The 21,229-nt window shown below is 31.9% G+C and overlaps 1 protein-coding gene and 2 long non-coding RNA genes across 3 annotated transcripts; 1 reads left to right on the plus strand and 2 right to left on the minus strand.

The window, feature by feature from the left end:
* Positions 1–273: 273 nt before the first annotated feature.
* On the plus strand, positions 274–1,884 carry LOC137819140 (uncharacterized). The gene is made up of 3 exons (XR_011082235.2): positions 274–433; positions 585–659; positions 1,822–1,884. It is a non-coding gene; the product is annotated as an uncharacterized LOC137819140 (long non-coding RNA).
* A 3,926-nt stretch (positions 1,885–5,810) lies between these two features.
* On the minus strand, positions 5,811–6,473 carry LOC137817950 (uncharacterized). The gene has a single exon (XM_068621175.1). It carries the CDS (start codon positions 6,471–6,473, stop codon positions 5,811–5,813), a length of 663 nt encoding a protein of 220 aa, XP_068477276.1.
* Positions 6,474–8,468: 1,995 nt separating this feature from the next.
* Positions 8,469–10,840, minus strand: LOC150024754 (uncharacterized). The gene is made up of 3 exons (XR_016516142.1): positions 10,666–10,840; positions 10,497–10,560; positions 8,469–8,806 (listed from the first exon to the last, which is right to left on the minus strand). It is a non-coding gene; the product is annotated as an uncharacterized LOC150024754 (long non-coding RNA).
* Between the last annotated feature and the right edge of the window lie 10,389 nt (positions 10,841–21,229).

Genomic DNA, 21,229 nt, shown 5'->3' on the forward strand with positions numbered 1-21,229 from the left:
GAAAATTTGTCGTTTGAAGTGAAGCCAATCATAATTTTAGATTCACAAGTGAAACAACTTCGTGGAAGAAGTATTCCCATGGTGAAAGTATTGTGGGATCTCACCTCTGGAGATTCCACTTGGGAAATTGAAGAGGTGATACGAGCATCATACCCTAATCTTTTTCTTGGTAAGTTCATTTTCAAGGACGAAAATTTTTGTAGTTGGAGATAATGTAACGGCACTTTTTTTAAAAAAAAAAGCAGAAACAGTGTGCCCACACTATCACTTTCTTCTTCATTCTTCCAAATCACTTTCTCTCTCTACCAACTTCTCTCCTCTCCCTTCTCTCTTAATTTCTCACTTCATACCTCATCTATTTTAGAATCTGATCATACCACGCTGTAGCAGAGGAGTTAAGGAACATTTCTACCCGATCAGATTTTCAAACAGAGTAAGTTCATTTTTACTCTAAATATCCTTTGTTCTCTGTTTTTCCTTAGGATTTAGTCATCAATCTTGGTGGGGTCAGTTGAGAAGTTTAATCCTCTCAACTTATTCTATTATATACTGAAATTTTGTTTTGTTTGGATAATTTGCATTAGGCCCGTAAATCTTGAAGCTTATCCAAACGGTGGGGAATAAAATTTTAAAAGTTGCTTGGAAAGCAAGCAATTGAGGTAAAGGAAGCTAAATTTAATTTTTAATAGCACCCTAGGATAGAAGATCTGAATGCGGAAGGGACGTGGTCCCAATATTCAATTTTTCTTGCAGGGATGTTGTGTGTTTATATATATTGGGTTGTTTGTTTATATATTATTTAAATTTGTGGAAATATTCGGTTTTAATGATTTAATATTAAAGTGTTATTTTTTTTACGTCAAATAGACTTTTGAATATTTTGGATCACTTTTTGAATTATATTGTATGACGAAATGGTATGGAATTGAATTCATACATTTGGGATAATGTATGGACTGATGTTCGTTGTGTATTAAATATTGATGTCGGGATAATGTATGGACTGATGTTTGTTGTGTATTAAGTATTGATGCCTATGTGGTAACAGAGATCTCCGAGTTTCACTGATGATCTAAGTCACGTAGACTAAAATATCAGGTGGTGAGAAGCTGATGTGGGAGTTCATGCACACCGTGACATATGAGATGCACGGCTTGGGTTGTATTGAACTTACCCTGATCCTTTCTGTTGGATTCGCTGGTAATCTTTGGATCAGGTGTTAGTCTCTGGTAGGACTTACTTAATACGGGTCTTCCGGAAGACGTTGTTTGTTGAATATCTTGGATGTGTAGATCCATGTGAGATCTATGTGATTGTTTTAGTGTTGGCATTTGAAGAAGATTGTATAATTTGAGAAATTGATCATGTAACTTGGTTTTCTCTTTTGATTTAATTGCGTATATTATAAAATTCTATTTTCACTAGCTTACTCTTGCTTTTCTTGTTGTGTTTGAACTGCGATGACTGTACTACGTACACGAGCAGATGATCTTACAAGTGTCTGAGGATCAGAAGAGTTTTAAGGCGTTGATTTTGAAACTTATATAGTAAATATTTGTATTTCTATATGTCCTAATCACGTATTAGGAATGTTTTGAAAAACTGTAAGTTTGTATAGAAATATGTAGAACCGGTATTGTAATAGTTATATGTAAATTATGGGGTGTTACACAAGAGATCTAAAATTTGGTTTAAAAACATAAACCAAGTTCACGTTAAAGTACATGGACGAAAAAAATATTTAATCTAAACTTAATAAAGCAGAAAATGATAATATGAAGAAGATAAAACAACGAATCTCTAACACTGTATTTGGATCAGGTGTGCATTATTGATGCAAATGGAAGTGAGGATGCACCCCGTGTTTGCTTCTGTGAATGTGGAGGGATGGGAGCAAAGTGGTTCTACTCACTTTTGCAAAAATTTATGAAGGAATGAAGAGAAAGTCACGTGTGCATCGTTAGATTACATATGAGCCCCTCATTTTCTTTCACTTTTTTACATCTGAGGTATGTTTTACATATTCCACAATACATAAATGATTAACCATATGAAAATACATAATCCATAATTGATTAACCCATAAACAATAGTCCATAACCGATCTTTCTTTTTTTTTAGCATAATCGATTATGTTTTGTGTTAATGGAAGCATAATTGATTATATTATTATATTATATCCATTTTTGAACACAAAACATAATCGGTTATGCTGCTGAAAACTATGAATAATCGATTATGTCTGTTTTTTTTAAGTTATCTTTTATTTTCTTCAGATTTTCCAATTTCAAAATTTTTTTTTATCATGATTTTATACCAATCAAGTTCAAGTAAAGAATGATACATAAAATATAAAATATTATTTTTTTATGTTATTAATTCATATATCATACTACTTTTAAATTTTAAACATAAAAAAAACTTATGTTAGTCAAATTTTAAATGCTCATTTACTTTTAAAATATATTAACATTTTCATAATAATAATAAAAATCATCATTAATATTAATATTCTTATATAAATAAAATATATATATATACTTAATTAATATATATATATATAATAACATAAATTTAACTAAAAAAATTATTTAATTATATTCTTAAAAAAAATATTAATTAACAAAACAAATAATAATAAAAATTTAATATAACACAAAAATATTTAAAATATTTTATTTTTTATTTAAATTAATTTTACATTATTTAATTATTTTTATTTATAACTTTAATTTTACATTATTTTAATTAACTAAAATCTATAAAAAACAATTCATATTTTAATTTTTAATTTTTTTATACACAAACTTCTAATCTCACATTTTACATCATTAAAAATAATTTAAAATATTTTCAAAACCATAACATCGTTCACATACATACTTTATTAGTTTTTCCTTTCTAAAATACCCTCAATTCAAATATATAAATTTTCTCACATTTTCTTTTCTAATCTAATAAAATTATTTTACAACCCTCAATGAAAAGAGGAGTAGTGGATGAGGGCATGTGAATGTGTGGAGTATTTATGTGGTAGTGGTTGCGTTGTGACATGTGACAGGATGAGATATGCCATTGATGTCAAAGTACTTAGGTTTATAAGGCAACAAAACGTGTGTGGACACTGACACAACACGTGCCAATGTAAGAAAGAACAAACCAAAGAAGGGGACCACTCACCGTGCTGCGCTGTCGCACACGCAGATGCATTTATTGTCCATCATCCAACGGCCACAAAAATCATCTCATTTTTTTAACCCTAACCCTAATGCTACATCACATTTCTCTTCCTTTTATTTCGTGCCATACAATATTTTACTATTTAGATGAGTTCCTATGTAAGAATCTTCTTTCCGAATGTAATAATTATCTGTATAATTAAAAATAAATTTTAAAATTACATAAATGAGGAAATTGAAAATTGGTTTGCAATATTTTTTTTAACATGATTTATTTTTACATTTTTACGTTTACATTTCCCTAATATTTTTTATTTATTTATAAATAAATAGTTATCAGTATTACATTTTTTATTTTTTATTTTTAAAACAGATATTTTTCTAAATTTCTTTCAAAAATATTTATTTTTTAAGATAATATTTTTTATTTTAAAATCTTAATATCCTCTTCGTTTTGTTTTTAAATAAAAAACAAAAAAAAAATTAAAAACTACCTAGTATTCGAGTCAAACTTCATCCAATGTAGAATTCAATTTCCTATTGGGGTAAAAAAAATCTAAAATGTAGCCTTGCTTTTATTTTCTTGTTAATGTGCATATTTCGATCTTTTTGGATTTTCATTATTATATTTATACAACTAAATATTGCATATATATTTTCTGAATTTTACTTTATATTTATTAAACTATTTTTTAATTATAAATTAAATATTATATATTTATAATATTTTTAAGAGGGTGATTGGATTGGGTGGGTTCGAGTGTATTTGTAAACTTTTTTATTAAAGTTCCTAAGTGATTTGATGATTATGAGATATTTTTAATTATTTTAAAAAGTATAAAATGTAACTTTATAAATATATTTTTACTTTTAAGAATATGAAATATTTTTTGTATTATTTAAATTAAATAAAATTTTATATTATTTTTTAACTGTTAGAATAATTATTTTAAAAATTACGAGTTTTTTATTATTCTCGGAATATGGCCAATTAATTAATTTACTCTTATCTTTAAAAATAATTTTAAAAAATTAATTAATTTATTTATATATATATATATATTAATAATATTATTATCATAAAAAATTTATTTAAACAACTAGATTATTTTTATTATATTATAATTTTATTTTTACTTTTATTATTAATTAATATTTATTTTATTAATAATATTATAAAATATTTAATACAAAGAAAATTAAAAAATATTATTAATATTATTATTATTTAATAAATTTATTTAAGTATTATTTTTTAATTTATATTTATTATCATTATTTTAAAATTTATTTTAATTAATATTATTATTTTAATTTTATTATTATTTTATAAATAAATTTTAAATATTATTGTTATCTTACTATTTAAGTATTTATAGTTTTAGTATTAATAATATTTTTTTATTATAGGTATATAGATATATTTATATTATTATTATTATTTATTTTAGTATTTTATTATTATAATTAATTATATTATAAAATTTATTTATATAATCAATTATGTAAAACATATAATCGATTATATAATGTTATCATAATCGATTATCTTATAGAACTATATATTATAGATAATCGTTTATGTATTTAAATTTTATAATATAATTAAATATTTTTATTAATATATAATACTTTTTATTTTATTATAAATTTATATATATAATATTTTATTATTATTATAATACACTTAATATTTTTACCTTGATGCAAATATGAGAAATCCTGCAAATTCATCGTTGAAAAGAATAATATTACCTTATAAAAGAATAATAAACTTGATCCTTCCGATATAGTGACTCGTATCTTGGAAACAACACTTATTTAAGGTAAAAATTTGATTTTGACAAGATTTACTATCCCATTATCTTTTTTTTTTCCTTCCTGATAGGGAGATAAAATTTAGAAAACTATTGAAGGTTTCATCTTCTTTCTTCTTTTGGGCAGGTTGTTAAAGTTTCCCTGTAATCCTTCTAACTTTCGTGCTACTCCTTCGGTTCTTGGTCTCTCAGTTTCGGGTGAATGCCAAATGGGGAACGTACCTGCAGAAGAGACTCTGATACTCAAGTCAGTAAAGAGGGTATTCGGCACTCGGGAGTGTATAGTGATAATGACGTACCTTTCTTCTTAAAATGTGTGCTATTTATATTATTTTAATGGACTTACTTTATTGGGCCTGATTAGTGGAATGAATCACACTTACGGTCGTATTACCTAATTCTTAATGATAGCTTAGCTTCACTGACCTTGGTTTGAGCGTTAATGGATTAAGTGTGTCGGTCGGTCTAACCGTCCGTGAGGGTCTCGGTCAACTTGGTCAGGGAGACCGAGTCATGTTAGTGATCGGTCGGTCCATGGCAGTACACTTGCCCCCAGGCTCAAGGATGGATGGATCCGATGAGTCTTTGATGATAGGTGTCGGGCTTGAATGAGCTCCTCGATCTTGTCCTTTAAAGCCTGACATTCCTCGGTGGAGTGTCTGCTATTCTGATGATACCGACACTACTTCCTTCGGTCGACATTGTTAGGGCTGACCATCTTCCTGAGAGGAGGGATCAACTCAGCATTGAGTGCCTCGTCCAGGATTCTCCCACTCTCGGCTCTTAGGGGGGTGTATCTTGAGAACTGACTCCCTCAGTACCTATTATCTTTGCACCTGTCACCCCGTTGACCTAATCGGCCTTGACGGTCCTTCTCTTCCTTGCTCTTCTCTTCGTTGGCCTCGGCACGGGCCTGGTTGCGGAACTCCCTGAGTTCTTCCAGCTGCATGAACTTAGCAGTTCTCTTCCTGAGTTCGTCTAGGCTGGTGGCTGGCTGCATACACAAATTATCAGCAAACGGTCCTTGGCATAGGGCTGTCAGCATATGATGCATAACAACGTTAGGGCTGAGATTCCGAATACTCATTGCCACTTTATTGAACCTGTCAACAAAGGTTCTCAGTGACTCTCCCTTCTCCTGGTGGATGCCCACCAGGGCGATGGATGTCAGGTGATGCGGCCTGCTGGTGGCAAACTGAGTCTCAAACTTCACCACAAGTGTGGCGAAACTATCAATGGAATTGGGTGGGAGCTTGGTAAACCAGCTAAGGGTTGCTCCCTTTAGCGATGTAGGGAACACTCGACACAACACTGCCTCGTCCGAGGTGTAGAGACTCGTGTGGGTAGTGTAGGCGTCCATATGCTCGTCTGGGTCAGTAGACTCGTCGTACCGGTCTCTGTTGAAACCTTTCCACTTGTTGGACAACGGAACTTCAATGATAGCGTTAGTGAAAGGGTGTCGATGGGTCGAGTCCATCGTGGCAGTCGTTTTGGCTGACTTGTTCAGACAGGATTCGCCATCCATCTCATGGGTGGGGACCTTGTCTCTTGTCTCCTCTACCGGTCTCGGGTTGGGAGGGGAGATGTAGGACCTGTTGACAACATTGGTCAATCCAACAGAAGGATCCCTCCATCAGCTTCTTCTTCATTTCTTCATTCTCCCTTCAAAGAGCCTGGATCTCTTGTTCGTTATTCTGGGTAGCTTCTTCTGTCTTCCTCTTCATCTCGACCATCTCTCTCTGCAGAGATAGCAGCAACATTGCCTTATCGGCTTCAGTCATCCTCTCCATGCTTCTGGTTGAGACCTTCTACTTTCTTTCTTCGGCTAGTTTCTTTCAGCCTCACGGTGGGCGCCAATTATTCGTGCTAGGGAGATGAGACCTAGAGAACTATTGAAGACTTCGTCTTCTTCCTTCCTTCGGGCAGGTTACTAAAGCTTCGCTACGATCCTTCTTGATTTCGCGCTACTCCTTCGACTCTTAGTTTCTTAGTCTCGGGTGAATGCCAAATGGGGGAGGTACTTGCAGAAGACATTCACTACTGTATATATTTTTAAATTCATGAATTTAGTCTTGTGATTTTAAAAATATGTGCTATAGTATTTTTTTATATCTAAATTTAGTTAATTTTTTATTATTATAAAGTTAATAAAATCATATATATATATATATATATTATTTTAATCTCATTTTGTATTTAAGTTTAATATTTATTGTTACAAAATTGATGAAATAATTAAACTTCTGTACTTTTTAAAGTTTGAAAGTTTAAAAACTAACTAATCAATTTTTAAATATAGAAAAAACTCAGTTTGACGAAAAAAATTGACTAATAAGAAATAACTGATATCGTAGCAATAGAATATATGTCGGGTTACGACATATGAAAACTTTGGGTCTAGTTAACAAGTATGCATAGAATACTTGCTAATGAATTAACAAATTATTAAAAATTATAGAAAAGTATATTAAAATCTAGAGGGAAATATATTTTCATGTATCTTAATAAAAAATTATATTTTTAAATTCTTAATAAATGTCATAATAAAGATACTGATTGATCAACATTTAGTATTTAATATTTGAATGTGGGTATTTTTTTTTTGTCTTATATATGTTTCCTTTATGATGGCCTTTTTTCGTGCATTTATGTGTTCTTCAGATGTAGAATAGATTGCTTATCATCTAGTTTTTGGGTTATTTAAATTTGTCTCCAAGGTCTTTCAATTTATCGTATTTATATAACTTCAATATTTTATAAATTAATAGTTATTAATAGATTAATTCGTAATTAGTTTAAGAAAAAGTATATTAATTTAACTATATTTTATTACATGTCTAATATAATGTTTTTATATTAATATAAGACGTTATATAATTAATGTAAGACTTAATATCATCATATAATTAGTCAATGATGATTTTAAATAAGAAAAAAAATATCATCATATAATTAATATAAGAGAATAGGTTATTAAAATTTATGTAAGAACTAGTACAAAATCATAAAAATACAATCTCTCAATACTAATAATTATTTGTTTAATTTTTATTAAATTGAGTGTCAAAGTATATATATCATTTACTCGTGAACTTCCATTATTTCATTCTTTTTCATTTCTTATTAGAGAAGTATTCATTTTTTATTTTTATTTTTTTTACATTTTTACTCGTGACCTTTTGAAAGATCATCTCAACTCAGATTTGCATTTAATGAAATGTTTCCTAAATTTGTTGCTGCCAAACAGATTACATCTAAAATTGTTTCTCATGATTTGTTCTTGCAAAATTGTTTGAATCTCTTCAGGTGACTCATGAGTTATGTTTGACCATCTTGGCAATGAATATAGTTGCATCTAATCCTACTGATATTTTCTTAAAAGAAGTAAATTTGGTCGCTAAATTCTGGGTTGGAGAAATGGATAAAGATGAATCATTAAGTAAAGAAGAGGAACAAGTACAAACCTCTAGGAGACTGAGACATCCTTCTAAAACTAGAGTAAAAGCCAATAACAAAACCTCAAAAGCATGTCAAGGAAAGCAAAGAAATCACCAATGAACTCCCTCATACTCCCACGAAAAATACTACCACAAGCAACAAGGTCAAGATAACCCCTAGCAGCTCAATCAATAATAATCTTAACCCAACCAAGGGAAATCCCATCTAATAGGAATAGGATGAAGGACTTTGCTACTTCGTGTATTGATGTCAAAGAAATTAAGCATAGAGAAGTCAAACATATCATTCCTCATGGAGCTTTTAGACGAATTACCCACCAAACAAATGAAGTCTTTAATAGTGGAAATGGCCCTGAAAAGTCAAACTTAACTTGAGATCTAGCATAATTTCGCATACGCCATATCATTCAAATAGAGAAAGTAATCACAACAAGTTTAATCAAATTAACCAAATGACTACCATAACTTTTAACAAAAAAAATGAGATCATCGACATTAGAGAAATGAGAAATGAGATCATCGACATTAGAGAAATGAGAAATGAGATCATCGACATTAGAGAAATGAGAATTAGAGAAAAATTGTTGTATCTAGCTCTAAATATGCAAAGCACGAGGACATTCAAAAAATAAGTGTTGAATGGATTCTTCCTTATTTTCGCAAAGAGTACACATAGAGTATATATGCAAACCTTTGTGTTGAATGTGCTGGTCAATAGAAAGTTGCCCATAAAAAACTTTTATAAAGGACCAGAGTTTTGGAAACAGGAATATATTGAGACCAGTTAAGCTTACAAAAATATATAAAGGTAGTTAACTATTATAGGAGATTATATTATTGTTATAACTATTACCACCGTAAGATGAGTCATATAGATTCTTTAATATCAACATTCATCAAATATATTTGTGTTATTAGAACATTATTGTTATTTTACCACTATTTCGACATACATTTTTTATTCATTTCATTGTTGATACATAATATTATATTAACATTTAATTTCCATAGGAGGAATAAGATAGATTAGATTTAGTGGAGGTTTCTTCTTTAATTTTTTTTGTTTCTAAAGATAAACCACTAATGCAAAAAAGATTTTTTATGACGATTCTACGGGACTTTTTATGACGATTTTGATGGCGACATAGAATCAGAAGTCATAAAAACTCTGCACTTTCTATGTTGGTTGAAAAACTGACATAGTAAGTTGACTTACTGTGATTGTTGTGTGTGAACCGTCATAAAATGTAGAAAATACCTGTCATAATATGTTTATCGAAAACTTTCAATGACTGGTATTTCTAGAACCGTCATAGAAAATACGACTTATTATGATGGTTCTTATCGGAATCATCATAGTAAGTGGTTTTCTATGACAAATATTCAAACCCTCGTTGTAGTAAATACGTTTTTTTATGTCATCTATTGCAATAACCATCATAGTAAATTTGTTTATTTTTAAAAACGATTGCTTTATAAATTTTTCAGCATTCATTAATAACAATCATTTACATATAAATTTCAGACAAACTTATTCATTGATCGATTTTCTTCCATTTATTAATAACAATCACCTACATATTAATTTACAGAAAAACTCATTCATTGATCACATTTTCCCCATTCATTAATAACAATCACTTGCATATTAATATTATCCAAACAAACCCTTTCATTGATTAATTTTCTTCCATTCATTAATAACAATCACCTGCATATCAATGTTAAAAAAGTATTCAGATTATCTAAATAAAACTCTAAAAACTTCAATTTGATTGAAAGATGAACTGCTCCACCTCTGAATATAAGTTTTTATCCTATTATTTTGTATTGCTTGAGTATATTTGGTGTTTTTTTTAAACTTGAGTTTTTTTGCTGTAAAATATGACAATAGAAACCTATTCACTTCTAAATCTATTTTCGTATGCAATTAAAGTACCAATTCGAAAATTTCATATGCAAACCAACAAAGCACATTCTCAGTTTCAAAAAATTGCAAATGCATTTGTAACATAAGCAAAATGCATCAAACCTCATCAAACCTGAAACCACCGCACGAAGCTGCAAGGAGAAGGAGAATGAACTAATATAAACGCACCATGAACACTGCACGAAGGGGAAAAAGTGGAAAACTCAAGTTTTGGAACCAAACAAGTTTTGGAAAAATGGCAAACGCATCAAATTTTCGTTTATAAGTTTCGATTGACCTACCTCAGTGGTGGAAGGAGAAGCTTCGACGCGGAAGGGTTTTGTTTGAGAGGAGAAAGTGAAGATGGTGGAAGGAGAAGCGCTTCAGCCGCGGAAGGGGGTACCACTGTAGGGTTCAAAAACCGTTGAGGAAGGAGAAGTGCTTCAGTTGCAGAAGGGGTACCATCATAGGGTTTCAAAAAATGTTGAGGAAGGAGAAGCTTCAATGTGCGTCGAGAAGGGTTACTGTAGGGTTCAAAAAACGTTGAGGAAGGACGCGTGTAGAGGGGTACAGTAGTATTAAATTTTTATTATTATTTTAGGTTAAATACTTATTATGTCAGGTATAATAAAATATGACATAGTAAAACTTTATTATGACGGTTCTACCCTGAACAGACATAGTAAATACTTACTATGTTAGTTCTAATTTTAATCGTCATAATAAATTTCATAATAATTACAAAAATGTCACCGCACTATTTTTATGACAGGTAAACTACACCCGTCATAGTAAGCTATCATTGATTGTTATTTTTGCACTAGTGAACAAATTATACTATCATAAAATAAAAGTTGGTATTATAAAATAACGTAAGAACTCATATAAAATTAATTTGTAAGGAGATGTTTGTTTGCTTTATTTTTAATTGATATGAGATCTTTAATACTATCTTCTCATTAAGAAATTGACATCTCATGCATGAGACTATTAATGATCCAACAATAGCTCAATAGTCATCATTAAATAAAAACCAACTTTAGGGACAAAATATAGTTTGTCACTATATTGACTAAATTAGATATTATTTTAAAGATTTAAAAATTTATTGGCATCTAAAGTAGTTTCTATTATTAATAAAATTTATGAACTAATTTCTAAATTAGCATATAATTAACTATCACCAAAATTTTAGTTACCAACTTTAGATATAAAGTAATTGGTAGTTAAAACTTTGGTGATAACTAATTAAATATCAATTTAGAAACTATAGCTTATAAATTTTATTAATAAAAAAACTATTTTAGATATAAATTATTTTAGTCTCTAAAATAGTATCTAATTTAGTCAACGTAATAACTAATTTCTTGTGGAGATAGACTCTCCATATTAAAAGTGAGTTTAAATTTAACTTATTATCACATAAAACCGACTTATAATGTGAGATTGTCCTCTACTGTAATTTGACTTTAAATTTAATCGATGTGAGATTTAAAAAAAATTTATACTTTCTATCCAAAATCACTAATAATTAGCAATCATAGACACTAACCTGTCACATGATATTAAGAATAATTGAGAAAACAACAAAATAAAAAGAAACAGAAAAATGAAATGGAAACAGATAATTATTTGTTGTTTTTTGAGTGAAGGTATATAGAATGTAAGAGAAGATCATTTGCATGTAAACATGGGTCCTCCCTTGTTGAGGATAAGATAAGAGATTCAGATGAAGGAAACAAACACAAATATATATGAATAAGTCAAACTGTTAGAGGATGTCATCTATGAAATGCCCACTCACACCCTTCTGTACTGTTACCCCCACCTGTACATGCAATAACAATCATATATCTATTTATATCTATATATCTATATATCTATATTAATTATATCATGAATGTGGTACTAATGTTAATGATGTTCTTAGTACTTTAAGAAAGAAACAAGTCCTAAATACATATCTGTCCCTTAATCTTTTTCCATTTTGCAATTTTGAAAATCTTCATGTGTGTGCATTACATTTCTTGATTTTCTTATATATTTTTAGCTTGCATTACATATTCTTGAATAAAATGATGAATATAAATTTGATAATTTTGGAAAAATAGCTTACTTTGGCATTTACTACACTGTTTGTGAAAGCGAAGTGCGAGAGTATAAGATAACGTTTTTGCAGATATGATAACGTTTTTGCAGATATGATAGGCTGTTCAATGTTTGTCGGCTGGCGGGTCCTTGTTACTCTCTTGAATTCAAATAAATAATATTATTTCAAAAAAAATCTGCAAAAGACCCACTCTCAACTTGAATTCTTACAGAGGAAATTGAATTATCGAAGAGTTTTATTTTAAAGGGGAGGAGTGAAACAAATAAAAAAATAGAAAACAAGAAAAGAAAATTATATTAAGTTAAAATAATTAATTAAAATGTGGAGAATAAATTTTAATTAGTTTAAGAAAGAGAAAAAACAAAAACTTATTTAAAAGTGAATTAAATTTGAATTTGTAACATTTTCTAGAATTATTACATTTGTAATTATCAGTTTGTTGAATAATATTATGCCGATAAAAAAAAGTTTATTGAATAATAAAAGAATAATGATATAAAATATAATTATAACTTTGGACTTCTACGTTGAAAAATCAATATAATGGTTTAAATAAAATAAATATTATTATTGATGGTGTACAAAATTAGAAATAAAAGTTAATCAATTTATTAATTTTTATTGTTCTGTCTATGACGATAAATCATTTTGAGATATTAAAAAATTAAATAAAATTTTAAAATGTTTAATATTACATTGGAAATGTGAAAATATTTGAAATGATTATTAAAAACTATATTTAATATTATAAAATTGGCGATAACAATCGAAAACTAATAATAATAATTATAAAATTGATATTATAATTTTAAAATGTGAAATTAAGAAATAATTTATAATTGGAATGCAATTTTTAAATTTGTGAAAACAGTTATATAAAGAAAATATAAAGAAAATTTGAATATTTAGTAATAACTAATTGAAAGATAATATAAAGTGCATAATAGAAAATACATGAAATTGATAGAATATAATTATGATTATAACTAGGGATGGTAAAGTAAGTCGGGATTCGACCGGACGGGTCAACCTTTTGAATCCATCAATCTGTATTGAGCTGGCAGGTCAAGGGTGAGACAGATGCACAGCGGGGTGGGCTAGTTCTTCAGGCCACTCTTATTTATTTTTGAAATTTTTAAGAGGAATCTTATGTTTTTGGAATTAAAATTGGTGGTGGTCAATATCTAAAATAGAACTTTATTTACATTAATTTTTTTATATATCATTTGATTCATTGAAGTATTGTTAATATTTATTTTATTTTGTTAGACATTAAACCTTTTTTTGATTAAAATATTCAAATTTGATTCAATTTTATTGTTCTTTTTTACATTTTTATTGTCCAAAAAGTTATATCAATGACTACAACACAACAAAAAGATTCAAAACATAAAAAATTACAAAAGTAGAAACAAATTGAAAAGTGGTGGGCCGCCAGCCCGTCAACCCACCCTATGGTGAGACGGACTAATAATTTAAGCTTGTATAACCTTGATAGACCAATCCGCCCACCTCACTTTCGAAAGGTTAGGTCAAAATGGGTTGGGCTAACCTTCTTCAAAGTTGTCTGATAGGAAAGTTCCAAAAGCACCACATCTTTTGTAATGCTTTTTTTAATATAGTTTGATTATTAATTAATTTAAATATATTTTGAGAGTTAATTATTTTCTATTAAATCTTACAAAAGTAAGATATGAGATAAAAGTTTATATTATATATACCCATATATGTAATTTTTAATTTTTACATTATATTTTCTTTTTCTTCTACCTCACATGTAGATTTACTTATTACTTATTATTATTTAGAGAGAAATGAGTAGTTTTAATTATCTATAATTCCTTACTTTCTTTGTATTATAATTTTCTTTACATAGTTGGTAAAAACATTTTGATTAATGGGTTGATATGGATAGTATAACACATATAAAAAGTGACAATTATTGGTCCTTCTATAATAACTAGGATTTCCATGTAAAAAAAAATGAAAACGAATATCATGTAAAATAATATCGTATAAAAAAAATATAATATTACCTTTACAATTTCATCACTATATTCTAATTTATTTTTTATTAGAAAGATTTAAATTAGTTTTGTAGTAGCTAGTAAGGATAAATAAATTTTATCATGGTTAACAAAATAACACAATATTATTTTCTCGAGTAATATTTACTCATTTGAATCCTCATTGTCAAACCTCTAAGTGTCATCAAATCTTTATTTGTTAATAATCTTATTATCATTTTATTTTATTTAGATTATTTATATCATATTTAATGTCAACTAAAGAAAAATAATGAATGCTAAAATTAAGAAATATAAGTATATTAGTGAAATAACATAAAATAATTAAATAAGATGATTTTGAAACATCCCAATAAGAAATGATAATTAGTAAGTAAATGAGGTTAGAGACATAAGTGAGAAAATATAATTATAAAATAAACCAAATAAAAAATAAGATAATCTTAGAGACACTTTAATGATAAAATATAAATTAAAATATTAAAAATAAATTAAATAATATAAATATAAAGGAATAAAGAGGATTAATAAAAATTAATTAACATAAATATAAATTAATAAAAAAATTTATTTTATAACTATAGATAAATTAAATGACATAAATATAAATTAAAAAAAATTAATATATAATTGTAGATAAATAAAATAAAATAAATATAAATTAATAAAAAGAATTAGTACATAATTAAAGATAACTTAAAATATACAAATATACTAATTTTACCCATTTATTTAACTCTTCGTAGTTATCTCTTCATACGAAGAGATAAGCTACCTTTTATCTCTTTTTTTTAAAAATTTTTTTTAATAAATCTTATATTATTTTTAAGAAATAGTAACATATATAATTTAATATGTTGTGTATGAAAAATATTGTATAAATTTTGAAATGTTATATTTCTCTCTTACATTGTATTCTTAAAATTTTTATGAACTAAAATAGATGAGGATAACTTTATCTTATTTTCTCTTCTAAATCCCACATAGCATCTCCAATGACTCCATTCCAAATGACTTTTATTAGTGGATTTTTTTTGTCTCTCAAGTGTCTAGTCTTTTTTTTCTATAATTTGTACAAACATTGTTTCAAATATAAGGTTAACTTTTAATTGTATTCCATTAGGCATTTTTATTTTTATATGAGAAAGATTAGAAATAGATTTTTTTATTGAGATACTTGAAAGACATTACAAAGATTAGAAAGAAAAGGAAGAAAAAAAATTGATAAGCTATAAGCATATTGTTATGAGATTTTGATAAGGTACAATAAATTGGGGAGTGAATTTATTTCATTTCATTACTCTACCAATATAAGTTATTTATGTGACTTTCAAGAATACATTATTACCTTTTTGGAATTCAAGTGGTCATATTTTCTTATCAGCATAAATTTTCTGTTTACTTCGAGTTGTTATCAAATTTTCCCTGATCATCTCGATTTTCTTTGTAGTTTGTTGAACCATGTTAGAACCAAAGATTTAATTCTCTCCAGACTCAAACCAATACAAAAGGATTCTACATTTTTTCTAATAGAGTCCCTTATAGGGTGTCATACCTAGGCTAGAATGGAAATTGTTGTTGTGAGTGAACTCAATAAATGATAAATATCAATCCCAACCACTAGAATCCTCTAGCACACATGCTCTCAATAAATCTTCCAAGAATTGGATGATCCTTTATGACTGTTCATTTATTTGGAGATTGTATCGGTGAGGATATCCCAACCATAAACGATAAATATCAATCCCAACCACTAGAATCCTCTAGCACACAGGCTCTCAATAAATCTTCCAAGATTTGGATGATCCTTTATGACTGTTCATTTATTTGGAGATTGTATCGGTGAAGATCGTACGACTGATCACATGTCTCAGTCCCTATCACTGGGCCAACTAAGGATAAGCTCTCCATTAGTGGGTCGACCGACATCTCAAATCCAATTACGCTTAAGCAAAGTCAGTGAAGCTAATCCATGATTAAGAGCTAGGTAATGTTTTCCTAAACATGGTCCAACTCCCTAATCGGGCCTAATAAGAAAGACCCATTAAAATAATATAAATATCACACATTCCAAGATCCAGGTACGTCAACATATACAATGCTCTAACAACCGAGCGTTGAATACCTTTACTAACATAAGCGTCAGAGTGCCTTCTGTAGGTACCATCCGAGTTTGGACTACGAGAAGACCGAGAGGTGTAAGGAGGAGTAAAGAGCTTGCAAGGAAGGAAGTTGAAGTGCAATCCGACTGACCGACTAAGGAAGGAGAAGAGTGATCTCAATAGTTCTCTGGGCCCCAACCCCGTTCGAGAACAATTGGCCCCTATCGTGTGGTCGAGAGAATTCGTTTGAAGAGCGTTAGTAGATGGTATCAACCTGTAACATGGCAAGTGAGAGGATGACTGTCGAGGAAGTTCGTCGAGGAGGGACCGTCTACTGTACCGACAAACCTCGTCGATAAGTCGTTCACCTCGCCTCCCAACCCAAAAATAGCTGAGGAGACCAAGGACAAGGTCCTCACTTAAGAGATGGATGGTGAGTCCCATCTAAAAAAGTTGGTCTGCACGATTGGGACCTCGGATTAGGTGCACCGACATCCCTTTACTGATTCTATAATCGGGGTACCACTGTCGGATAAGTGGAAAGACTTCAATAGTGATTGCTATGACGACATGATCGACCCAGACGAGCACATGGATGTGTACACTACGCACATGAGCTTATATACCTCAGAGGATGCGGCCCTGTGCCGAGTGTTTCCTACATCACTGAAGGGAGGAGCCCAGAGTTGGTTCACAAAGCTCCCTCCCAACTCCGTCGATAGCTTTGCGATGTCAATGTCCAAGTTTGAAACGTAGTTTGCCACTAGCCAACTGCACCACCTGACCTCTATCGCTCTGATTGGCATTCACCAGGAGAAGGGAGAGTCATTGAGGACCTTCATCGATATGTTCAGGAAGGTGGTAATGAGCATCCAAAACATTAGCCCGGACGTGGCCATGCACCACATGCTGACAGCCTTACAACTGGGACCGTTTGCTGACAACCTCTGCATGCAATCGGTCGCTAGCTTGGACGAGCTGAGGAGAAGAGCTGCCAAGTTCATGAAATTGGAGGAGCTGAGAGAGCTTCACAACCAGGACCGAGTGGAGGCCATCAGGGAGAAAGGAAAGGATAAGAAGGAATGCCAAGACCAATAAATTGTTCAAGGAGATGGACATAGAGATAACTAGAGCAGCCGCCCCTTGACGACCGAGAGGGGAAGAATTCTGGACGAGGCCTAATGTCGAGTTGATCCCTCCAGCCAGAAAGGCGTCAAGCCCAAAAAATGTCAACCAAACTCGCATGTGTCGGTATCACAAAAACAACACACTCCACTGAAGAATGTCAGGCTCATTAGGATAAGATAGAAGAACTTATCCAGGTCGGATTCCTACGATAGTTTTTTCAAGGAAGCTGAAGCATAAAATGGTCCCCCAGAAGGGACGAGCCAGCGAGACGGAGGAAGTACTCCCCTCCAAGGAAGCATCGGGACGATCGCCGACCTAAACGTCGGTCGAGGAGGGATGACCCTCCCCAAGAAGAGAAGATTCCCCGAGGAAGAATGAGAGAAGAGGTGACCGAGAGATCATCAACATGATAGTCGAAGGGTTTGCCGGCGGAGGAAGCTCTAATATTGCCCAAAAGAAGCACTTTAGAGCGGTGCACTAGGTGAACGCGATGTCATTCTGACCGAGGATGCCATCCATCACCTTCACAGACGACGACTTCAAGGGTGTCGATCCCTCACAGGACGACCCCATGGTGATATCGGTCAACATCGATAAGTTCACCATTATGAAAACAATGGTGGATCAGGGAAGTCCTGTAGATATCCTCTACTGGAAAACTTTCAAAGCAATGAGGATACCCAAGGCAGAGATGATGTCGTACAACGACCATGTTGTCGGCTTCTCAGGCGAGAGGATCGATACTAAAGGCTACATCGAACTTTATACCACCTTCTACGAAGGAAAGTCCAGCAAAACGATAAAGATCCAGTACATGGTTATTGATGCCAACACCTTGTACAATATCCTCTTAGGACGACCGTCTATCAGCCGGCTGATGGCGATCGTCTCAACACCCCACCTGGCAATGAAGTTCCAATCAATTTCGGGAGACATTCTCATAGTGCATGTGGACCAGAAGCTTGCATGCCAATGTTACGCCGAAAGCCTTAGGGTGGAACCAATGCGGTACGACCGGTCCCCTAACTGGAAATCCTCTTGGAGACAAAAGTGTCCTCGGAGAAAAGCTTAACTAGCACCGAGGGAGCACACAGTCGCTTTGGTGGATATAGATCCTCGAACGACCGAAGATAGGCTGGAAGCGAAGGAAGAATTGCATCGAGTTCCCCTTCTCGACGAATAGTAGAACACCTGTGTTGGCACGACCATAACATCCGCTGAGGCCGAGCTGGTGCACTAGACACTAAAGAAGAATGTTGATCTCTTCGCCTGGACGACATTTGATATGTCGGGGGTAAGCTCGTATATTATCACCCACAAATTCTCGGTGTTCAAGGAGGCGCGCCAGGTCACGCAGAAGAAAAGGAACCTTGGTGAAGAGAACCTTGGTTAAGACCACCAATAACCTTGGTTAAGACCTTGGTTAAGACCACCAATAAGAAGAAAAGGAACCTTGGTTAAGACCACCAATAACCAAGCTGAGTATGAGGCTATCCTCGATGGACTAAACCTTACGTACGACATGGGAGCTCGTTGTTAGAGTATATGGCTTTAAACTAGAGGGGGGGTGAATGGTTTAAAGAGATATTTCGAAAACTTTTAAGCCTTGAATGAAATTACTTCGAGAATATCTTGATTAAGAAATCAATTTTTCAAAACACAAAGCTAAATGCACAACGCCAACAAAACTATCGGTTGTTTCGTAGAAATAATCGGTTGTTTATACCAGTCTACAAATATAAAAACAGAATTTAAAGAGTTAAGGGATAGAGAAAATGCACACAGAGATTTATATTGGTTCACTCTAAACCCAGACCTACATCCAGTCTTCTCAGAAACCACTAAGGAACACCACTAAGCAATCAAACCTAGATCACTTACAACACAACCAAGAAAGTGACCTTGATCCCCTCAAGACACACACTTCTCTTGGCCAACACACCAACACTAAGAATCCTGATCTTGATCCCCTCAAGAACACACAACACTTCTCAGCAAACACACAAAGATTCTTTCAATAGATACAAGGATTACACTTGTTACAAAAGCAAATCTGAAATCAATACAAGCAGAAATCCTATCTCACACTCTTTGATCAATCTCAATCTCTAAGCAATCTCAACTCTTTGAAAATCTCAAAACTTGTGTAAGTGTTATTCTTTCTTAAAACTCAAATATGTTTTTCTGAATATATCAAAGATGTTGTTTGTTATCAAATCTTAACAAACTTTTCATTGCATTTAAAGATTGGTCAAAACATTAAAAACTGGAGCGTAAACAGTTGGAAAAACATTTAATGCTCAATCAAAGCACAAACCATTTTTATGTTATGGTACCAAAACAAACAATCGGTTGTTTCCTCGAATCAATTGGTTGTTTTGGTTTTAACAGCTCAACCATTTGAAAAACAGTTTTCAATCTTTTCTAAAAGCGCCTAAGTATAAAACAATTAGTTGTTTTGACAAAACAACAGGTTGTTTTTCACTTAGCTTGAAAAACACTTTTCTTTTAAAAAGATTGAGAATGCCTATGCTTTGGATTCAATCAAGAGTGGATTACATAAACAATCTACCCCAGATCCTATCTAAGACAGCTCAGCAACAGCAAGCACAACCTAGCCTTCAATATCCTTCAAAGGGTTTGGATTCTTCAAAGCTTGAACACCACTTGGTTCAACACTCGTGAGGTAACTTGCAAAAACGCCTCCCAAGTAATGATCGGCCAAATCAAAGGAGAGTTCGAAGTAATGAACCCTTGCTCTAGAGATATTATCATAAAGTCGGGATCAACATAGCCCGGTTTCAGAAAGTGACAATGGAGCACATCCGCTGGTAGGAAAACAAGAGGTCGATGTGTTGTCTCGGCTAGCAACGACCAAGAAGAAGAGATACCACAAGTCTGTCATGCAAATTTGGCTAAGACAACCTAGTGTGGCAAAGGTCGAGTGCTTAATTGTTACCGAGACCAAAACTTGGATGATCGCGATCATCCGGTACCTTGAGCATGGCACATGTCCAAAGGAGAAAAAGGCGATGAAGCGACAATGTTCAAGGTACACTATGATCAACCAGGATCTCTACCGTAGAGGCTACTCAAGGCCATTGCTAAAGTGCATCACTGAAGAGCAAGCAGAGTATGTCCTCAAGGAAATCCATGAAGGAGTCTGCGGAAACCATTCGAAAGCACAAACGATGGCTGCCAAAGTTCTTAGGGTCGATTATTACTTGTCGACCGTCCAGGGTGACTGCGTATAATTTGTGAAGAAATGCGCCAAGTGCCAAGAGTTCGGTCCCCTGCACCACCTCAAGCCAGAAGCGCTGCATAGTATAATATCCCCTTGACCATTCACCATCTAGGGAATGGACATCATTGGTCCCTTCGCCCCAAGGAAGGGGCAGGCAAAATTCCTCCTAGTCGGAGTGGACTACTTCACCAAATGGATCAAGGTCGAACCGCTCGCATCCATCTCGACGAAGAACGTGCAAAACTTTATATGGAG

This window comes from Phaseolus vulgaris, chromosome 10, assembly GCF_051622355.1.
Source record: "Phaseolus vulgaris cultivar YP4 chromosome 10, ASM5162235v1, whole genome shotgun sequence".
Taxonomy (NCBI): domain Eukaryota; kingdom Viridiplantae; phylum Streptophyta; class Magnoliopsida; order Fabales; family Fabaceae; genus Phaseolus; species Phaseolus vulgaris.